Below are 15,021 nucleotides of genomic sequence, written 5' to 3'. Positions count from 1 at the left end.
TCTTTAAGACCAACAAAAATTTATTCAAGATATGAGCTTGAGCTTTTGTGTGCACACACACTTCCACAGATACACTGAAAAGAAGTTAACAGTTCATATACAGAGGCAGATGTCTCTACATAGGTGAACAGCAAATTAGCATACAACTTAATGAAGATGTTTTGACATATGCAAAGACTAAAACACCAATAACAAGCTAAGTTCATATGGTCACCATTTGTTTGGATTTCATAGGGGGGAACAGTGAAGTAATAAATAAGTCAAAATAGATGTGTAAAAGTATCCTTTTAAAAGTAATAAACTGTGACTGTTATTACGCAACATTTGTCTCCTTTCAAGCATGGAGTTAACTAACAACATGTATCTGAGGAAGGGTGTGTGTGCACACGCAAGCTCATACCTTGAATAAACTTTTGTTGGTCTTGAAGGTGCCCCCACTGGACTCAAACTCTGTTCTGCTGCTTCAGACCAGCACTGCTGCCCACCTGGATGTAAAGCCTACAAAAACAGTATCAATGTGTCTTGGAGGCTAAGGAGGAATCATGTTGTTAATTTAAGAGTAGGGGAAAACAGTGCTGTAAGATAGTTTGAAATCCTCCAGATGTGATCTGGCCAAATAGAAAAAGGCTTAAACTGGTTCTTAAATATGCCATGGCTCTGGTTGTGGAGACCCTCCTCATGAAGGGAGTTGCACCATTGGGAACCAGCTCCCAGGAATGCTTCTCTGCATGCTCTGTGAAAGGTAAACATGCTCAGTGCTTGCTCGTGTTTCCAAAATGTGCTTATTCACTGAGATGGGACAGAGGGGAAGGAAAGAGCCAATGTGGTGTAGTGGTTAAGAGTGTCAGACTAGTATCTGTGAGATCTGTCTTTGAATCCTCACTCGTGCTATGGAAGCTCACTGGGTGACCTTGGGCCAGTCACACACTCTAAGCCTAACCTACCTCACAGGGTTGTTGTGAGGGTAAAATGGAGGACGTGAGAATGTTATAAAAGCCGACTTGTGTCCTCATTGGGGAGGAAGGTGGAGTACAAATGAAGTAAATAAATAAATAAAAATAATGTTGGCACAAGACTTGGCCCTGATGTTTAGGGAGGAAAGGCAGTACTCAGCAGAGGCAGGCGGGTGTGATCGTCCCACCTGATTGATAATGTAGCATTGTGTTTTAGGTCACTTACTGTGGTTTAAATATTGTATTTTATTGTGTGTTTTATTGTATTTTAGATCCCGGCTTTGCCGCTGTGAACCGCCCTGAGCCTTTGGGAGGGCGGTATAGAAATCTAATAAATAAATAAATAAATAAATAAATAAAAGAGACTGTACCTAGCAGTGGGCGAGGGAGGGCTTTCTGGCCGATGCTGATTGGCCGCCCCTTTTTGGTGCTGGTTTCAGATGAAGCTGGAGCGGGCCGAGTGGGGAAATGACTTACCGAGTGTGGAGTCTCAGCTGGAGGTACAGCGGCATATCCACACCAGCGTGGAAGACCTCGGCGCCAGCGTGAAAGAGGCCCGATTGTATGAGGTAAGTGGGCAAAGCAGTGGCAGATTTTACCCTACTTTGAAGAAGGAGGTGGAGATGCAGAGGACGAAGCAGCCATTATTAGAATGAAGGATGTGTGAGGAAAGACGAGAAGGTGGGTTTGCTCTTGGCCTGGGGAAGGGAGGGCACCGTACTTCAGCTTCCGGGGGCTTTTCTATGCAGTCACTGTCTGATGTAGCATGGAGAATGTGAGATGAGTCTGAGTAACTTTATAGCAAAATAGCAAGGCTGTTCCCACTGGAGGTTATGCCCCCCCCCTCCCCAGTTGCAGTTCTTGTCGCGTGGAAGAGATGTGATGGGACTGCTGCTGGATTGTCTGCTTGTATATCCTGGAGGCAACCGTTCTTCGGGTGGCACGGGAAGGGCTGTAAGGGAGGGCCGGGTTGAGGCTGGAGAAAGAGAGCTATGCCACCCTGTGTGCTTCATTGCATTAATTTCATTTTGGATTTGGGTGGAGTGGAATTTGGGGAATGGGAGGATTTCAACAGCAGCCTGGCCTGGAGCACTGTGCATGGCCTGCTTCCAGCTTCTGGATCGTTTTTTCTTAGGCTTGTGACGTTAATTCAGTTTTCAGTTAGAGTAACTACTTAAGAAACTTTTGAGTGACCGAAAGGGTGTTTCTGATTAATCAGGCAGCTGGTATTTTTAAATATGGACAATATGGCCAACGGGCAGGGGTGAGGCCTCTGTATCAGCTGTGACAGGTATGTACATCATCTGAAAACAAAGATTACCTTTGCTTCAATTGAATTTGACGAAGACGGAGGTCCTTTGCCTGAATTGGAGTGGCTCGGGGTTAGGGGTCCCTCTTCTGGCCTTCAGTGGGGCACCGCTGGTGCCAGCGCCGAGCGTCAGGAGCTTGGGAGTGCTCCTGGATGCTTCCTTGAGAATGGAGGCCCAGGTAGCAGCCACTGCCAAGGCAGCCTTTTACCATCTTCGGCTGATTAGGCAGTTGGTTCCCTTCCTCGAAAGCAATGATCTGGCTGCAGTGATCCATGAGGCGCTTCCCAGATGTTCGTGTCTGATTGCACCCTTTAAATCCAACCGGCATTTACTCCTATGTCGGGGCTAATTGTGTGTGTGATCGCAGCCATGACTACTTAAAAATCAGGATAGATCCTGTTGGTCAGCCATGTTGGTCTAAAGCAGTGGAACAAATTTAGAGTCCAGTGGCACTTTTAAGACCAACAAAGGTTTATTCAAGATATCAGCTTTTGTGTGTATGCACACTTCCAATGTATTTGAAAAAGCTTGCATGTATATAAAAGCTCATACCTTGAATAAACCTTTGTTGGTCTTAAAGGTGCCACTGGACTCTAAATTTGTTTTAAAAATCAAGAAGCACCTCTTCTTTTTATTACTTTCTGTTTTGTTCCCTTCTTTTAGGGTAAAATGTCCCAGAATTTCCATACTAGTTACTCAGAGACGCTGGCTAAGCTGGAGACTCAATACTGCAAACTGATGGTGAGTGTCTCTTGACACTTTTTTGTTTTATATGGCCAGAAGGGTCTTGGAGTGTTACCATCTCTTTTGAGTCCTGCCCTTATTACAGAGTTTTCATAGTGGAGACGGGGACACATAAATTGTTCCAGGCTTTTAACAACAGGGGGACATACATGTAAAATTCACCCTCTGTGTATGTGCTTGTATATCTGGGGACTTTTCTTCAAAGTTAGTGCACTTCTGTTTCTTTCTTGTGATGCACAATCTGCTTTCTCTCATCCTTTGGAAATTTGGCTTCTGAAGACTTGAAAGTGTGATTTTCCCCCAACCTGGGGAAATACAGTTCTTTCCTTAAGCAGCACATATGTTGGGGGGGGGGGGTGTAGACAAGGTGTGCAAATCTGGGTTTAAGCAGTGATGATCTGTAGTACTCTCTTCCTCACCTCCCACCCCATAATTGGGATTCTTCGGTGACTGCTTTTAACTTGAAAAAACTTGGCTTCAGAAGCTATGCGAACAGCACCATGTCCCTGTTGCATCTGCAACATGACGGCAGAATATGGCTCTGTGCTCTTTGGTAAGGGATTTGCAAAGAACTGAAATGTAGCTGGGGTCCTCATGCAGGGAGGCCCTAAGAAACAGTTGGATGGCGCTTGGCAGTTTGCTGGCCTTGGAAGGGTGTTTGGGAAGGTGTGGTGTCTTGCAAACAATCCCCAGAGAAGCCGTGGGTGCACCAGTTCCATCTTATCTCCGCAGGAGACCTCCAGCTTTCGATTGCGCCACCTCCAGAGCTTGTACGCATTTGTGTCTCAAGCCACCACAGAGTTAATTTGGCTAAATGAAAAGGAAGAGGAGGAGCTGGCTTATGACTGGAGCGACAACAACCCCAACATGGCGGCCAAGCGGAACTATTTCTCGGTGAGTTGATACCACCAGCATATTCCTGTGTGATCTGTAGAAGTGAAGTCACTGAAAGGGCTCCACTGGAGATGAGAGCAGCAGAGGACGTATAACCACAATAGTTTTTGTGTCTTGCTGAAGTTTTGGATTTTGGAAAAGGCTAGGACAATTGCGGCAGTCTACACCAACCCTCCTCCTTTTGCTTGAAGTTCTGCTTTTGATTTCTTCTGATCTTTATATTTGAGTCTTTGTGGAATTTGGAAATATTGAGGCAGCAAGACCAACTTGCCCTGTTCTGGATAACCCAGGCTAGCCTGATCTCATCAGATCTCAGAAACTAAGCAGGGTCAGCCCTGGTTAGTACTTGGATGGGAGACCACCAAGGAAGTCCAGGGTCTCTACACAGAGGCAGGCAACGGCAGACCACCTTTCTTCGTCTCTTGCCTTGAAAACCCTCTGAGGTCACCATAAATCAGCTGTGACTTGACAGCACTTTCTACCAAGACTAACTTGGCTAGGTTAATACTGTTTTTTGTCTCTCTGTGTGTGTGTGTGTGTTTGTGTTTCCCATGAGTGTGCCATTTCACTTTCATTAAACCTTGTAATAGCCCGTGAGATAAGCAGGCTGAAAAATGAATAAGGGGTCAAGAGGCAGCCAGGAAACTGATTGATTGGGCAGGGAGTTGAGCTGGGGCTTCCTGAATGCTCCCTTGGCCCAACTTTTCAATATCTCAGCCAAAGGGGCATTTTTCTCATTATGTTGCTAACGGCTTTTAGGTAAGTATTGAAGCTGTAAAAATCCATGACTGAGTCTCCCAGCCTTGTTTCATCTTCCCTCCCCTCACCCCCCCCGACTTTAGATAGAGGTCAGCAGAAGTCCAGTGTTAATGCAGGAAATGTAATTTGGCCTTTGCACACCTCTGGTCCACAGGAGCTTACAGTGGAACTAGAGGAGAAGCAGGATGTGTTCCGTTCACTGCAAGACACGGCTGAGATGTTATCATTGGAGAATCACCCAGCCAAGCAGACGGTGGAGGTAAGGGATGACTCAAAGGGGATTGTGCTGGCGTAGATGGGAATTTCTGGTGCACTTAAGACAAGAGGAATATATTAAAGGGTGTTTTGCATGTCGTGTAGCAGCCAGTGTGTGCTTGCTGTGTCTGTATATACAGTAGGAAGCCATGACCAATTGAGGTTCCCTGGCATGCTCAATAGAAAACATACATCTAGCCAAAAATGTGTCAACTGCATGTTAACACTCTTGGGCGGCAAGAATTTTTTTTTGCATGTGGCTGTAAAAAAAGCAGTGTGTGAAGTGGTCATTTTGCTACATTAAGTGTTCTAGGGCCCTTCTCAACTGGTAATTTGGAGGGGGGGTTATGCACAGGATAGAGGCCTCTCTGTATGTTTCTTTTGTGTTTTAAAACCACATCTCAGGTGAAACCCTCAGAGCAGCCTCTCCAAGTAAATCTGCATAAATTACTAACACCCCAACACCACTTGAAATGTGACGAACCTGCTTTCCAATACCGGTATCTCATAAGCCATATGGCACAATTTGGAAATTAACCAAAGAGCCGAATCACTTCCATGTTGGTAAAGTTTCCCAGTGTGGTCTTCCAGGAGTGATACTTTCTTGCTAGAGGCAACTGGGCAAGTTGCTATTTAGGGTGTCCAACTACTGGACAAGGAGTAGGCAATGTCTGGCAGCTCCTCCTGGGACGGCCTCTGGCAGGTGGCAACATCCATTCCCTGTTTCTCCAAAGGCCACCTAGTCTGTGTTCGGGCAAGCGCTTCATTTCATTGTGCTTCTTCCAGGCATACAGTGCAGCAGTGCAGACTCAGTGGCAGTGGATCAAGCAGCTGTGCTTGTGTGTGGATCAGCACGTGATGGAAAACACAGCTTACTTCCAGGTATGGTCAGAGCCAAAAGTTCCCTCATAAAAAGGGGGGAGGCACTTTGCAGTTGAGAAATGGCTACTGCAGCACCAGCTCGTTCTTGACTTAGAAGAACTGGTTAGTTGTAGCAGGTCTCCAAGAACAGAGGAGAGCTCTCCTTCCCAGTTGAAAGAAGAGTTTAGTGGGCCCAGTTCTCTAGCGTCGAAGGCAGCATGAACCCTTTCCTGCCTGCTTTCCTACTAATCAGACAGCAGGGGAATGCATAGCAAGTCCATTTTCTTTTCTGCCCCAACAAAACATCTCTGTCCTGAGCTTAGCCAAAGAGCTCTTGCTCTAATAATGTAACTGATAGGACAAAGTGGCCTCCTTTGCTTGTTTGTTTTGATGCTGAAAAAGTCTTTGACTGCGTTGAAAGTATTTCTTAATCATGTAGCATTTGTACTCTGGCTCCAGTTTTTAGTCCACTAGTGTTATAAGAAACTCTTTCTCATCTTTTGGTCAATGGGGAAACCCTCTGTGCCCTTGCAGTTTTTCAGCGACGCCCGGGATTCAGAAGGGTACTTGAAGAGCTTGCAAGACACAATCAAAAGGAAGTATTCTTGTGACCGTAACACCAGCCTGACCCGCCTGGAGGACCTTCTCCAGGATTCCATGGTGGGTGCTCCTTGGACAGCTCCCGAGATCATGCTGACTTGGTGCCATATGCCACAAAAGCTGCCGGCCTGCGAGAACACCCCCAGATCCTTTCTTATCTGAAACAGCCTTTCTTGGATTTTCTCTCTTGGTCTAACCTTGTAACTAGTATTCCTATTTATCTGGGACTCCCTAACTTGTTTAGATGAGTGTGCTGGTATGGAGACTGAGCATAGCTGTCTGCTCTGTGCTATTCAGCCTGTTTTTCCTTTCAGCTGTTCCCATGCCTGTATTGCTTAGCTGCCCCAGTGTGTTGCCTGTGTTCTTGGGGACAAAACTCAGCATGGGGTTTGGTATACTCAGCCTGCCCCTTATTTTTGTTTTGCTAGCTCAGGCTGCTGCTCCTACTATGTGTCTTGAAGACTGAGTCTGTCCGTTGATCTGTGTATCCTGGCATTGTCTATCCTCGCTTGCAGTAGCTCTTTGGGGTCTTAGGCAGAGAAATGTTTTCCCCAGAACCTGCTGTCTTGAGATCCTTTGCTTGGAGATGCTGTGGACTATACCTGGAAACTTTTACATGCCTAGCCCGTCTTCAGATGAGATTGGTGGCCCAACAGCTGCAGAATCTGTACAGAACTGATGTAGCCCCTACCCATAAGACATGATGTTGTGTGCTATGGGCCATCAAATCACTTCCAACTTACTGTGACCGTAATGACCTCTAAAACATCCTACAATTGACAGTGTTGCTCAGGTCTTGCAAACTGAAGACCGTGCCTTCTTTTGAGTCAATCCAACGTGTTCAGTCTTCCTGTTTTCCTACTTCCTTCCAATTTTTGTAGCCTCAGATTGACAAGCCAGTACTTGGCGAGGTGGAGATGAGCGAGGGGAAGGTAGGTTTGGCAACAGTGAGTTGAACTGGGGAGGCATAGAGTGGTTCAGGGAAGGCTTTGCTGGTAAACTACACTGTGAGTGTGGGGCAGTCTTTGCTGGGAAAGAGATAGATTGCTGTTTGGTGCCATTGAATGAAAAGGAAAGGCTGTTTGGGGCCATTGCAGCCAAAGGGACCAAGGTGGAAGAAGACAATAAAAAGATGCTGATGAGGAAGAGCTTGAATGGAGAGGCAGGAAGACATATTGAAGGCTGAGAAGGCCCACTCCATGAGGAAGCTGCAGATAGGAGCTGTCACTCCCAAGGATTAACCATAATGTTAAGATCCATTAATTACTCAAGGCATAGAGTTGCCTTTGCCAGAACATATAGGCTGGCCCAGAGAGGAGAAGTTTGAAAGTTGTGGGCCAGGAGGCTTTCAAGAAAGGGTCAGAGGCTCGGGGTTAAGGAGGGAATGATGCAAAACAGTCTTGCTCAATCTCATCAGGAGCAATTTTAAACTGGTCTACTAAGAAGTAAGTCCCATCTTATTCCATGAAGCCTATTCCCAGGGAAGTGTTCTTAGGGTTACAGCCATAACCACAAAAGAAGATGGGTGCCTGCAGCTGAGGGATGATTGCATTAGCACAAACCGTTCTGTGTCTCTATTTTTGCAAAGGCAACTAAAAGCCTTTAGTGGTGTAGTCTCTGGAACTGTTATGTTTGTAGACCTGGAGGTCCAGTGTAAGACAGGTTTGGCCTTGTGAGATTTTCCAAAGGCGCTTTGAAGAGAAAGCTTTGTCCCCTGTGTGTGATGTGTCCCTTTATCATAATGAATGAGTTAAAGTTGTATTTCTTCCAACCATGCTCCCCTGGGACAGGCACAGGTAGCTTGTTTTTAACCACTCTCTCTTGCTCCTTTCTTTGTCTGTCTGTCTTTCTCTTTTGCTCTCTCTCTCTCAGGTTCTGTACCTCTTAAGTAAAATCATCTACATTCCTAAACAGTTTTTTCATGCAGTTCAGTGGCTATTTTACTGCCTTGTTTCACAAAGATCGAACATTCTCCCCCCCCCAATGTATTTTCATTGAAAAGGAACAGGTTTGAGCCTTGTGGTACAATTTACAGATACTGCTAAATTTAAGTCTAGTAGTAATCTGATAATTGTGCATGCATCATTGTGGGGGAGGGAGAGGATGGCAGATAACTAATCCTCTTGTCTGGAATAATATTAAATTGATTTGATGCTGAAATTTAATACTACTCATCATAATACTATATTTAACACTGCACGCTTCCCCCCAGCTTGGAAAAACTGTCACAATCACCATTTTTAGCCCTTGAGACCCCAAAGCAGCCCTTGAAAAATTCTTTCTCGGGCTACAGGAACTATTGACAGTTCTTGGGGTCCCTTTTCTTCCATCCCAAATGTGCTTTTTTGTTTTGTTTTGTGCAGGATGAGAAGGAGCAGTTGATCCAGTCAAAGAGTTCTGTTGCCAGCTTAGTGGGAAGGTCCAAAAGCATTGTTCAGCTGAAGCCACGAAACCCCGATCATGTTTTGAAGAACACTATCTCTGTAAAGGCAATATGTGACTATCGCCAGATTGAGGTAAGAGAATAACTGAGAGAGTAAAACTTAATGTGAACTTTCACTTTTGGAGGATTTCTTGAATCAGAAATTTTGTGACTTTACATCCTGCATTTGGATGTATTCCAGAGCTACACTGAATTTTCTAGTCATAGGAAAACCACTGTTTTGCAGCCTGAATTCTTTGTCTCTAGCATAGGATTATGAGGCAGTGCCTCTTCTGCGGTTTGGATTGTTTCCAGGATTACATAAAATGAAAAATGCTGTTTTATTTGGAGGAAGGGCAACATTTAGGTTGTGGTTGGGAGGTTAAATGTCAGGAAGGGCATTCAGATATTCTTCCTGCAATTTAACAAGGTGGCTTGACCCACTTTAGAGCATCCTTCATTGCACAGAGAAGTTGGAAAGGCCATAGATAAGTCTGTTTTGGGTACAGGAAGCCCTTGGGTTAGCCTGTCTGAAGGAATGGACTTGCAAGCCCCTACTGTTCCTTTGGGTTAGTCCCTGGGAGGTTGGAAAATCCTGAGGCTGTTCCAAGTCTCTGCTTGGTGCTTCTGCCCCTTCCCCTCACCCCTCCTAGGGTGCCAAAAACAAACTGGATAGCTCCTGCTGCCACCAGCGACTCTGAGAGTATTTCATGCTAAATGGAGTCACCCATCTTGCACTCAGTATCTGTGGTGGCATTTAGCAGCTCCACGTAGTTGCTGCACCTCCAGTTTTGTTCCTACAATCTAGCATAGGGGGTGATCTATCACAACTTCGATATTTTGAACTATTGTGCTCCAAAAATGTCGAATGTACCTGCTGCTCCTCCCTGTTAACACACTTCACATAGCAAGACTGAATAGGCATGGTGTGTTTCCTGAGACTGGGCATACAGCATACAAACTATAAGAAAGTTTAATGAATAAAGTTCAATGAATAAAAAGAATACACGTGTTCTGTTCAAGCATCGAGGCTGAGCAAGAGTACACAAAAAAAGGCGAAAACATGCAGAATCATTTTATTATTTTTTATTTTGTAAGCTGCCTCAGGCAGGTTCCTGGAGAGGTGGCATAATTTTTTCTTAATAAAATCATATGCAGTGAAGTGCTCTCTGCTTGGAGCTTGATGGCTAATTCCCTAGCACCCTTTTTCCTGCCCGTTCTGAGTTTGCAGCTGGGATTCAACTTGGCAGGCAAAGTGTAGTCACAGTGACTATTTGGGGTGAATTTTTCCACATGAAGAGCATCTCTTCACAACCTGCATGGTGCATTGGATTGTTTTTGAGGAAAAGGGGGAAAGTTGCAGCTGGAAGCTAACTGCAGTGTTGCTTTTGCTGCCCTCACAGATAACCGTCTGCAAAAATGATGAGTGTGTTCTGGAAGACAATTCCCAGAGGACCAAGTGGAAAGTGATCAGCCCCACAGGGAATGAGGCCATGGTCCCTTCGGTTTGCTTCTTGATTCCCCCTCCCAACAAAGAGGCAATTGACTTTGCCAGCAGGTAAAGGAATATCTGGTTTATTCCCTTGAGTGATGTCAGGCTATCACCCATTAAGGGATGCCTTTGGAAGTTTTGGGGGGTTCTTGAGCTGACAGGAGAGTATTTTGAATTCTCTTCAAGGAAGAAAACTTTCAGCACAGGCTCTATGTGTTTTACATGTTAGCTTGCATAGTGCTGAGCAAAATCTGGAAACTTAGACTATTTATTTATTAAAATATTTATAACCTGTTGTTGCCTTGTGCCTTCCAATCCCAAATTTAAAAGCTTACAAAGTACGATTAACCTGTCTCCCCAAGAAAATACCTATGGTTTTAAACCCCTTAAAAGCCTTTCAAATAAGACAGCCTTGCAATGCCTCCTAAAAACTTATGGAGATGGTTTCGAATCCTAAGAACTATTCTTTTCCCCATAAAGTTCCTCATTCTCCATGTAGACAGAGATAAGTGCAGCATCCTTTGCTTTGTCCAGAGCTACAAAAATCCCTGCTCCCTTCTTACCCAGGCAACCAAACATTATGAAAGAGATGCATGAACTAGAACTACACCTAGAACTCAGAAATCTCCCTGGGTAACATCTTTGTCTTTTCTCTGTGGGACCCTTTTATGTGTAACCTCTGTAAAGGCACCTCTCTGTAGTGCTCTGAGGTGATGTGTGTTATACTGCTTCCTTGCCTTCCTTATTTTCACGGCCACCAAAGGCCATCGCCTTAGAATTCTTAGCTGGACCCAAAGAACAGGATGGCTTAGAATGGTCAGCGTGTGGGGGTGGTTCTGAGGTAAAAGAGGCTCTATCAAAACAAATAGTTGTTTTTCTTAAACATGAATATAAGTAAAATAGTGTAGTGGTTTCTGTATGGTTAATAAGCATGATAGCTTCAGATAGGTACATAAATTGGGGTAGGGTGATTAACAAATCGAATTATTATTATTCATAATAATAATAACTCCTTAAATAGATCTAGCCACATATGTTTTTTTCTCACTTGCCACTTAGGCCAATAACTTCCATATGGATTAATTTCCCAACTTGCCACCCAGGGTAATAACTTCCATACAGCTTATTTTCCTCAATTGCCACTTAGGCTAATAACTTCTACAAAGAACACACATTTCTCTCACAGTACTTTACAGCACTTCACTCAAGCTCCTTTCTCCACACACTCTAACGCTCACACAGAAACACTCTCTGAACAAAACAGTTGACTCCACCATCTAGGGTACAGCTACTATCCAGTTATAACGCACTTCACTCACCCATATGGTCCCTCTTTCTTACTTTACAGGCCTACGTTTTAGATCACAGCAACATACCTTTAAAACTCCACATTGAAACAGAAATAAAACACACACACAGTATTTTCATGGCAAAACACCACACCTATTAAAAGCCCTCTTAAATAAAACAGCCTTGCAGTGCCTCCTAAAAACTTATGAAGACAGTGTTGAACCCTAAGAACTATTATTTTCCTTCTAAAGTACCCAGTTCTCCATGTGTGCAGAGATATGCACAGCATCCTTCGCTTTGTCCCTGCTGCCTTCTTACACTGGCAACTAAACATTATAAGGTTTCCAGTGATGATGGGGCTTGCTTCTAAAAATGGTACACCATTGCTTTTCTTTCTCTCTATTTTTAAACCTACTTACCATTTTGGAACTCTTTGTGGTGTGAGGAACTGCCATGAACCGGCAGATCAATGTACCCTTCTAGGTCCATATTGCCTTCCAGGACTGGCAGGAAGGTGCCTCCCCAGCCCCTCCAGGCCAAGCCATCTTGAGCAGATTCTGAGCAAGACCCCTGAAATTAGAAGTGCTTGAGGAATTATACCCAAGGAGTTGAATGCCTACCAAATTGTGCCAGTTCCCTGGGTAAGGCCCAGTTTTGCTCTGTCTTCCTTCTGTAGAGTGGAACAGTTATATCAGAAGGTGATGGCCCTTTGGCACCAGCTCCATATCAACATGAAGAGCCTTGTCTCCTGGAACTATCTGCGGAAGGTCATCTCTCTGGTGCAGAGCTGGAATGTAGAGAAGGTAATAGTGACTCCCTGTTTATTTTAATGAGAGTCCTGTCCCTTTTAAATATCAAGTGCCCACTCTCTTCCTCCAAGATACCACTAGACAGGGCAGACCAGTTCCTTATCAACCTCCCCTCAGCCAGATGTTTCCCTGAGCTATTGGAGTCGGGAACAAAATACCACTCTTGGAGCCATCATGTGTAGTGGCTAGTGTGTTGGATTAGGATCTGGGGAGAACCAGGTTCGACTCCCCACTCTACCGTGGAAGCTTGCTGGGTGACCTTAGGCCAGTCACATACTCTCAGCCTAACCTACCTCACAGGGCTGTTGTGAGGATAAAATAAAAGAGAGGAAAATTATGTAAGCCACCTTGTGTAACCATGGGGAAAAATGTGGGGTGTAAGTGAAGTGAATAAAATAAATAAATACTGCTTCCCCTTTCAAGCTGCCGCCACATAGCTAGATATATAGGTAGAGGCCTGACTGATTTGTGTGTCCGTAGTTTTGTTTACTGAGACGATTCACTTTCAGTCAACAGGGATGAACTAAAGGGAGTTAACTTTTATTTAAAACTTTAAACAATGCTGGAATGATGTATGTACATTGGTACTATGCTTCTCAAAACTTGAACTCTTGATCCCTAACTCCCCTCATCCTTCCAGTCTTCTCTATCATAATCTTTTTTTCTAGTCAGCTTCCAACTAAACCTCCTTCACTCCCAGACTCAATTTCCTCCTGATTGTTAACTGTCCTCATCAGCATTTCATCTGCTCTCACTGGTTGCTCTCTGAGAGAGGTGGAACTGGACCTGTCCATCACAGTAATGCTGTAAGCCTCTCTGAGAGAATCCTTTTGCCAGGCTGTGAAATCCACTTCCCCTGACAGCCATCTTTCTCCTTCCTTAGCCTTTCATAAATTGCTTGTTGGACAGATTTTAATGCTGCCTGTTTATAACCAGTGCTGTTGAACCTTTTTAAGTAGCTTTAAAAACAAAACAAAAAAAGATCCTGTTAAAAATATTATTAGTTGGTTGAAAGTTGATGGTTTGCTGGCCTTTTTTGTACTAACTGTCATTTTAGTTTGTGTAAATAAATTAAAAATCCCATTCCACTTTGTCTTCTTGTTAGGTAGAGATGAACAGGCAGTTAGAGGGTGGTGGATAGGAAGCAAAATGGGAGTTTTAGTCATTAAAGGTTGAAGTAGAAGGGAGGCAGCCAAGAGGGCATTTTGCTTCTTGGCGGTGTGTGTGTGTGGAGGGGAGGATAAACCAGAAATGCACCACAAGAAGATGTGATTGAAGGTCTACCTCCCATCTTCTGCTCTGAGCCCCCCAAAGAGATAGGACCAGCAACAATTCAAGTTACTTTCACCCCTTCCTCTTCTAGTCAAATTCCACATTGCCTAATAATAATAATAATAATAATAATAATAATAATAATAATAATACCTTATTATTGTTCATATAACCTCCACCTGTGTGTACAAAACTTTCCAGCATAATGAAAAAGAGAAGCTACTGTCCCAAGAAGTTTACAGTCTAAAGAAAATGCTGCATAAACATTTGCTCAGTATAGAATGTCCCCTCCCAGTTCTGTAATTATGCAGCAGGCCTTTTCACTAGCACTCTTCTGGGCCTCCTTTCCTGTTCCCTTAATCCCAGCCACTGAACACCATTTCTGGTGAATAAAGATGCCTCGGAACTGCTTCCTACATGGATCTGGGCTTTGTGGTGGAAAAGCCATGTATAATAAGATCACGTGAAGCATGTTTCTGATGAAGTGAGCGTTGACTCTCGAACGCATATACCCTGGATATTTGGTTGATCTTTAAGGTGCTACTGGAGTTGAATCTGGCTCTTCTAAAGCAGGGGTTCCCAACATGGTGCCCATGGCCTCCATGGTGCCCACCAGCAGCTTTTCTGGTGCCTGCCAAGTTTTTTTTATGAAGTGGGCAGAGCCAGGTAGCAAGGCTTCTGATTGACTATTGGCTATATGGGTGTGCAGATATTGGCCAATCTGTACTTTTAACAGTCACACTGTAGAATCATTTTTGGAGGAAAAATTAACCAAGTGTAGTGAAGCTTGCATGGTTGGTTTGAGCTCTACGGAAACAGGCCCCCCCCCCCCCCAATTCTGCACCATCTTTGTCTGTGGTGCAGTTGTGCTGGTCTGCATCTCTGAAACTGCTGCATCGTCACATGGCATTGGAATGATCAAGGCCTCTGTGTGTCCCCCCCTCCCCCAGCTCAGGGCCTTGCCCCCAGGAGAGTGTCACCAAACCATGAAGAACCTGCAGGTGCACTACACAGACTTCTTGGAGGACAGCCGGGATTCAGAGCTCTTCTCTGTGACTGACCGGTTGCGCCTGGAAGAGGAAGTGGAGGCTTGCAAAGAGAGGCAGCTTCTCCAGTAAATGGAAAATGGTGAGCCTATTGGAGCCAGATTACAATGAGAGGTGGCCCTGGGAGAGAAGTTCTCTTTGAGTTAGGGAAAGCTAAATCTGGTCCCTACATCAATTTGAACCAGTCCCTGGTGTTGCTGTTGGTCCTGCAATTAAGATTTGATAAAAGATAAAAGATCTTTTAAAAGTGGAAGTGAATCTGTTCCACGCTTTGGGTGTTGACTCTGACAAAGTGAGCTTTGACTCTCAAAAGC

At 44.5% G+C, this 15,021-nt stretch overlaps 1 protein-coding gene across 1 annotated transcript in view; it reads left to right on the top strand.

Moving 5' to 3' along the window:
* The window catches only part of MACF1 (microtubule-actin crosslinking factor 1), a 373,337-nt gene that overhangs the window by 174,416 nt on the left and 183,900 nt on the right, over positions 1–15,021 (top strand). Inside the window, 10 exon segments of the mRNA XM_015417776.1 lie at positions 1,394–1,522; positions 2,927–3,004; positions 3,740–3,901; positions 4,815–4,919; positions 5,702–5,797; positions 6,311–6,436; positions 8,740–8,892; positions 10,202–10,356; positions 12,257–12,383; positions 14,612–14,789. Of these exon segments, the coding sequence (XP_015273262.1) occupies positions 1,394–1,522; positions 2,927–3,004; positions 3,740–3,901; positions 4,815–4,919; positions 5,702–5,797; positions 6,311–6,436; positions 8,740–8,892; positions 10,202–10,356; positions 12,257–12,383; positions 14,612–14,789 (1,309 nt within the window).

This window comes from Gekko japonicus, unplaced genomic scaffold, assembly GCF_001447785.1.
Source record: "Gekko japonicus isolate JY-2015 unplaced genomic scaffold, Gekko_japonicus_V1.1 scaffold203, whole genome shotgun sequence".
NCBI lineage: Eukaryota > Metazoa > Chordata > Lepidosauria > Squamata > Gekkonidae > Gekko > Gekko japonicus.
The sequence above is the reverse complement of the archived record's forward strand: the minus strand, read 5'-3'. Positions and strand labels throughout refer to the sequence as shown.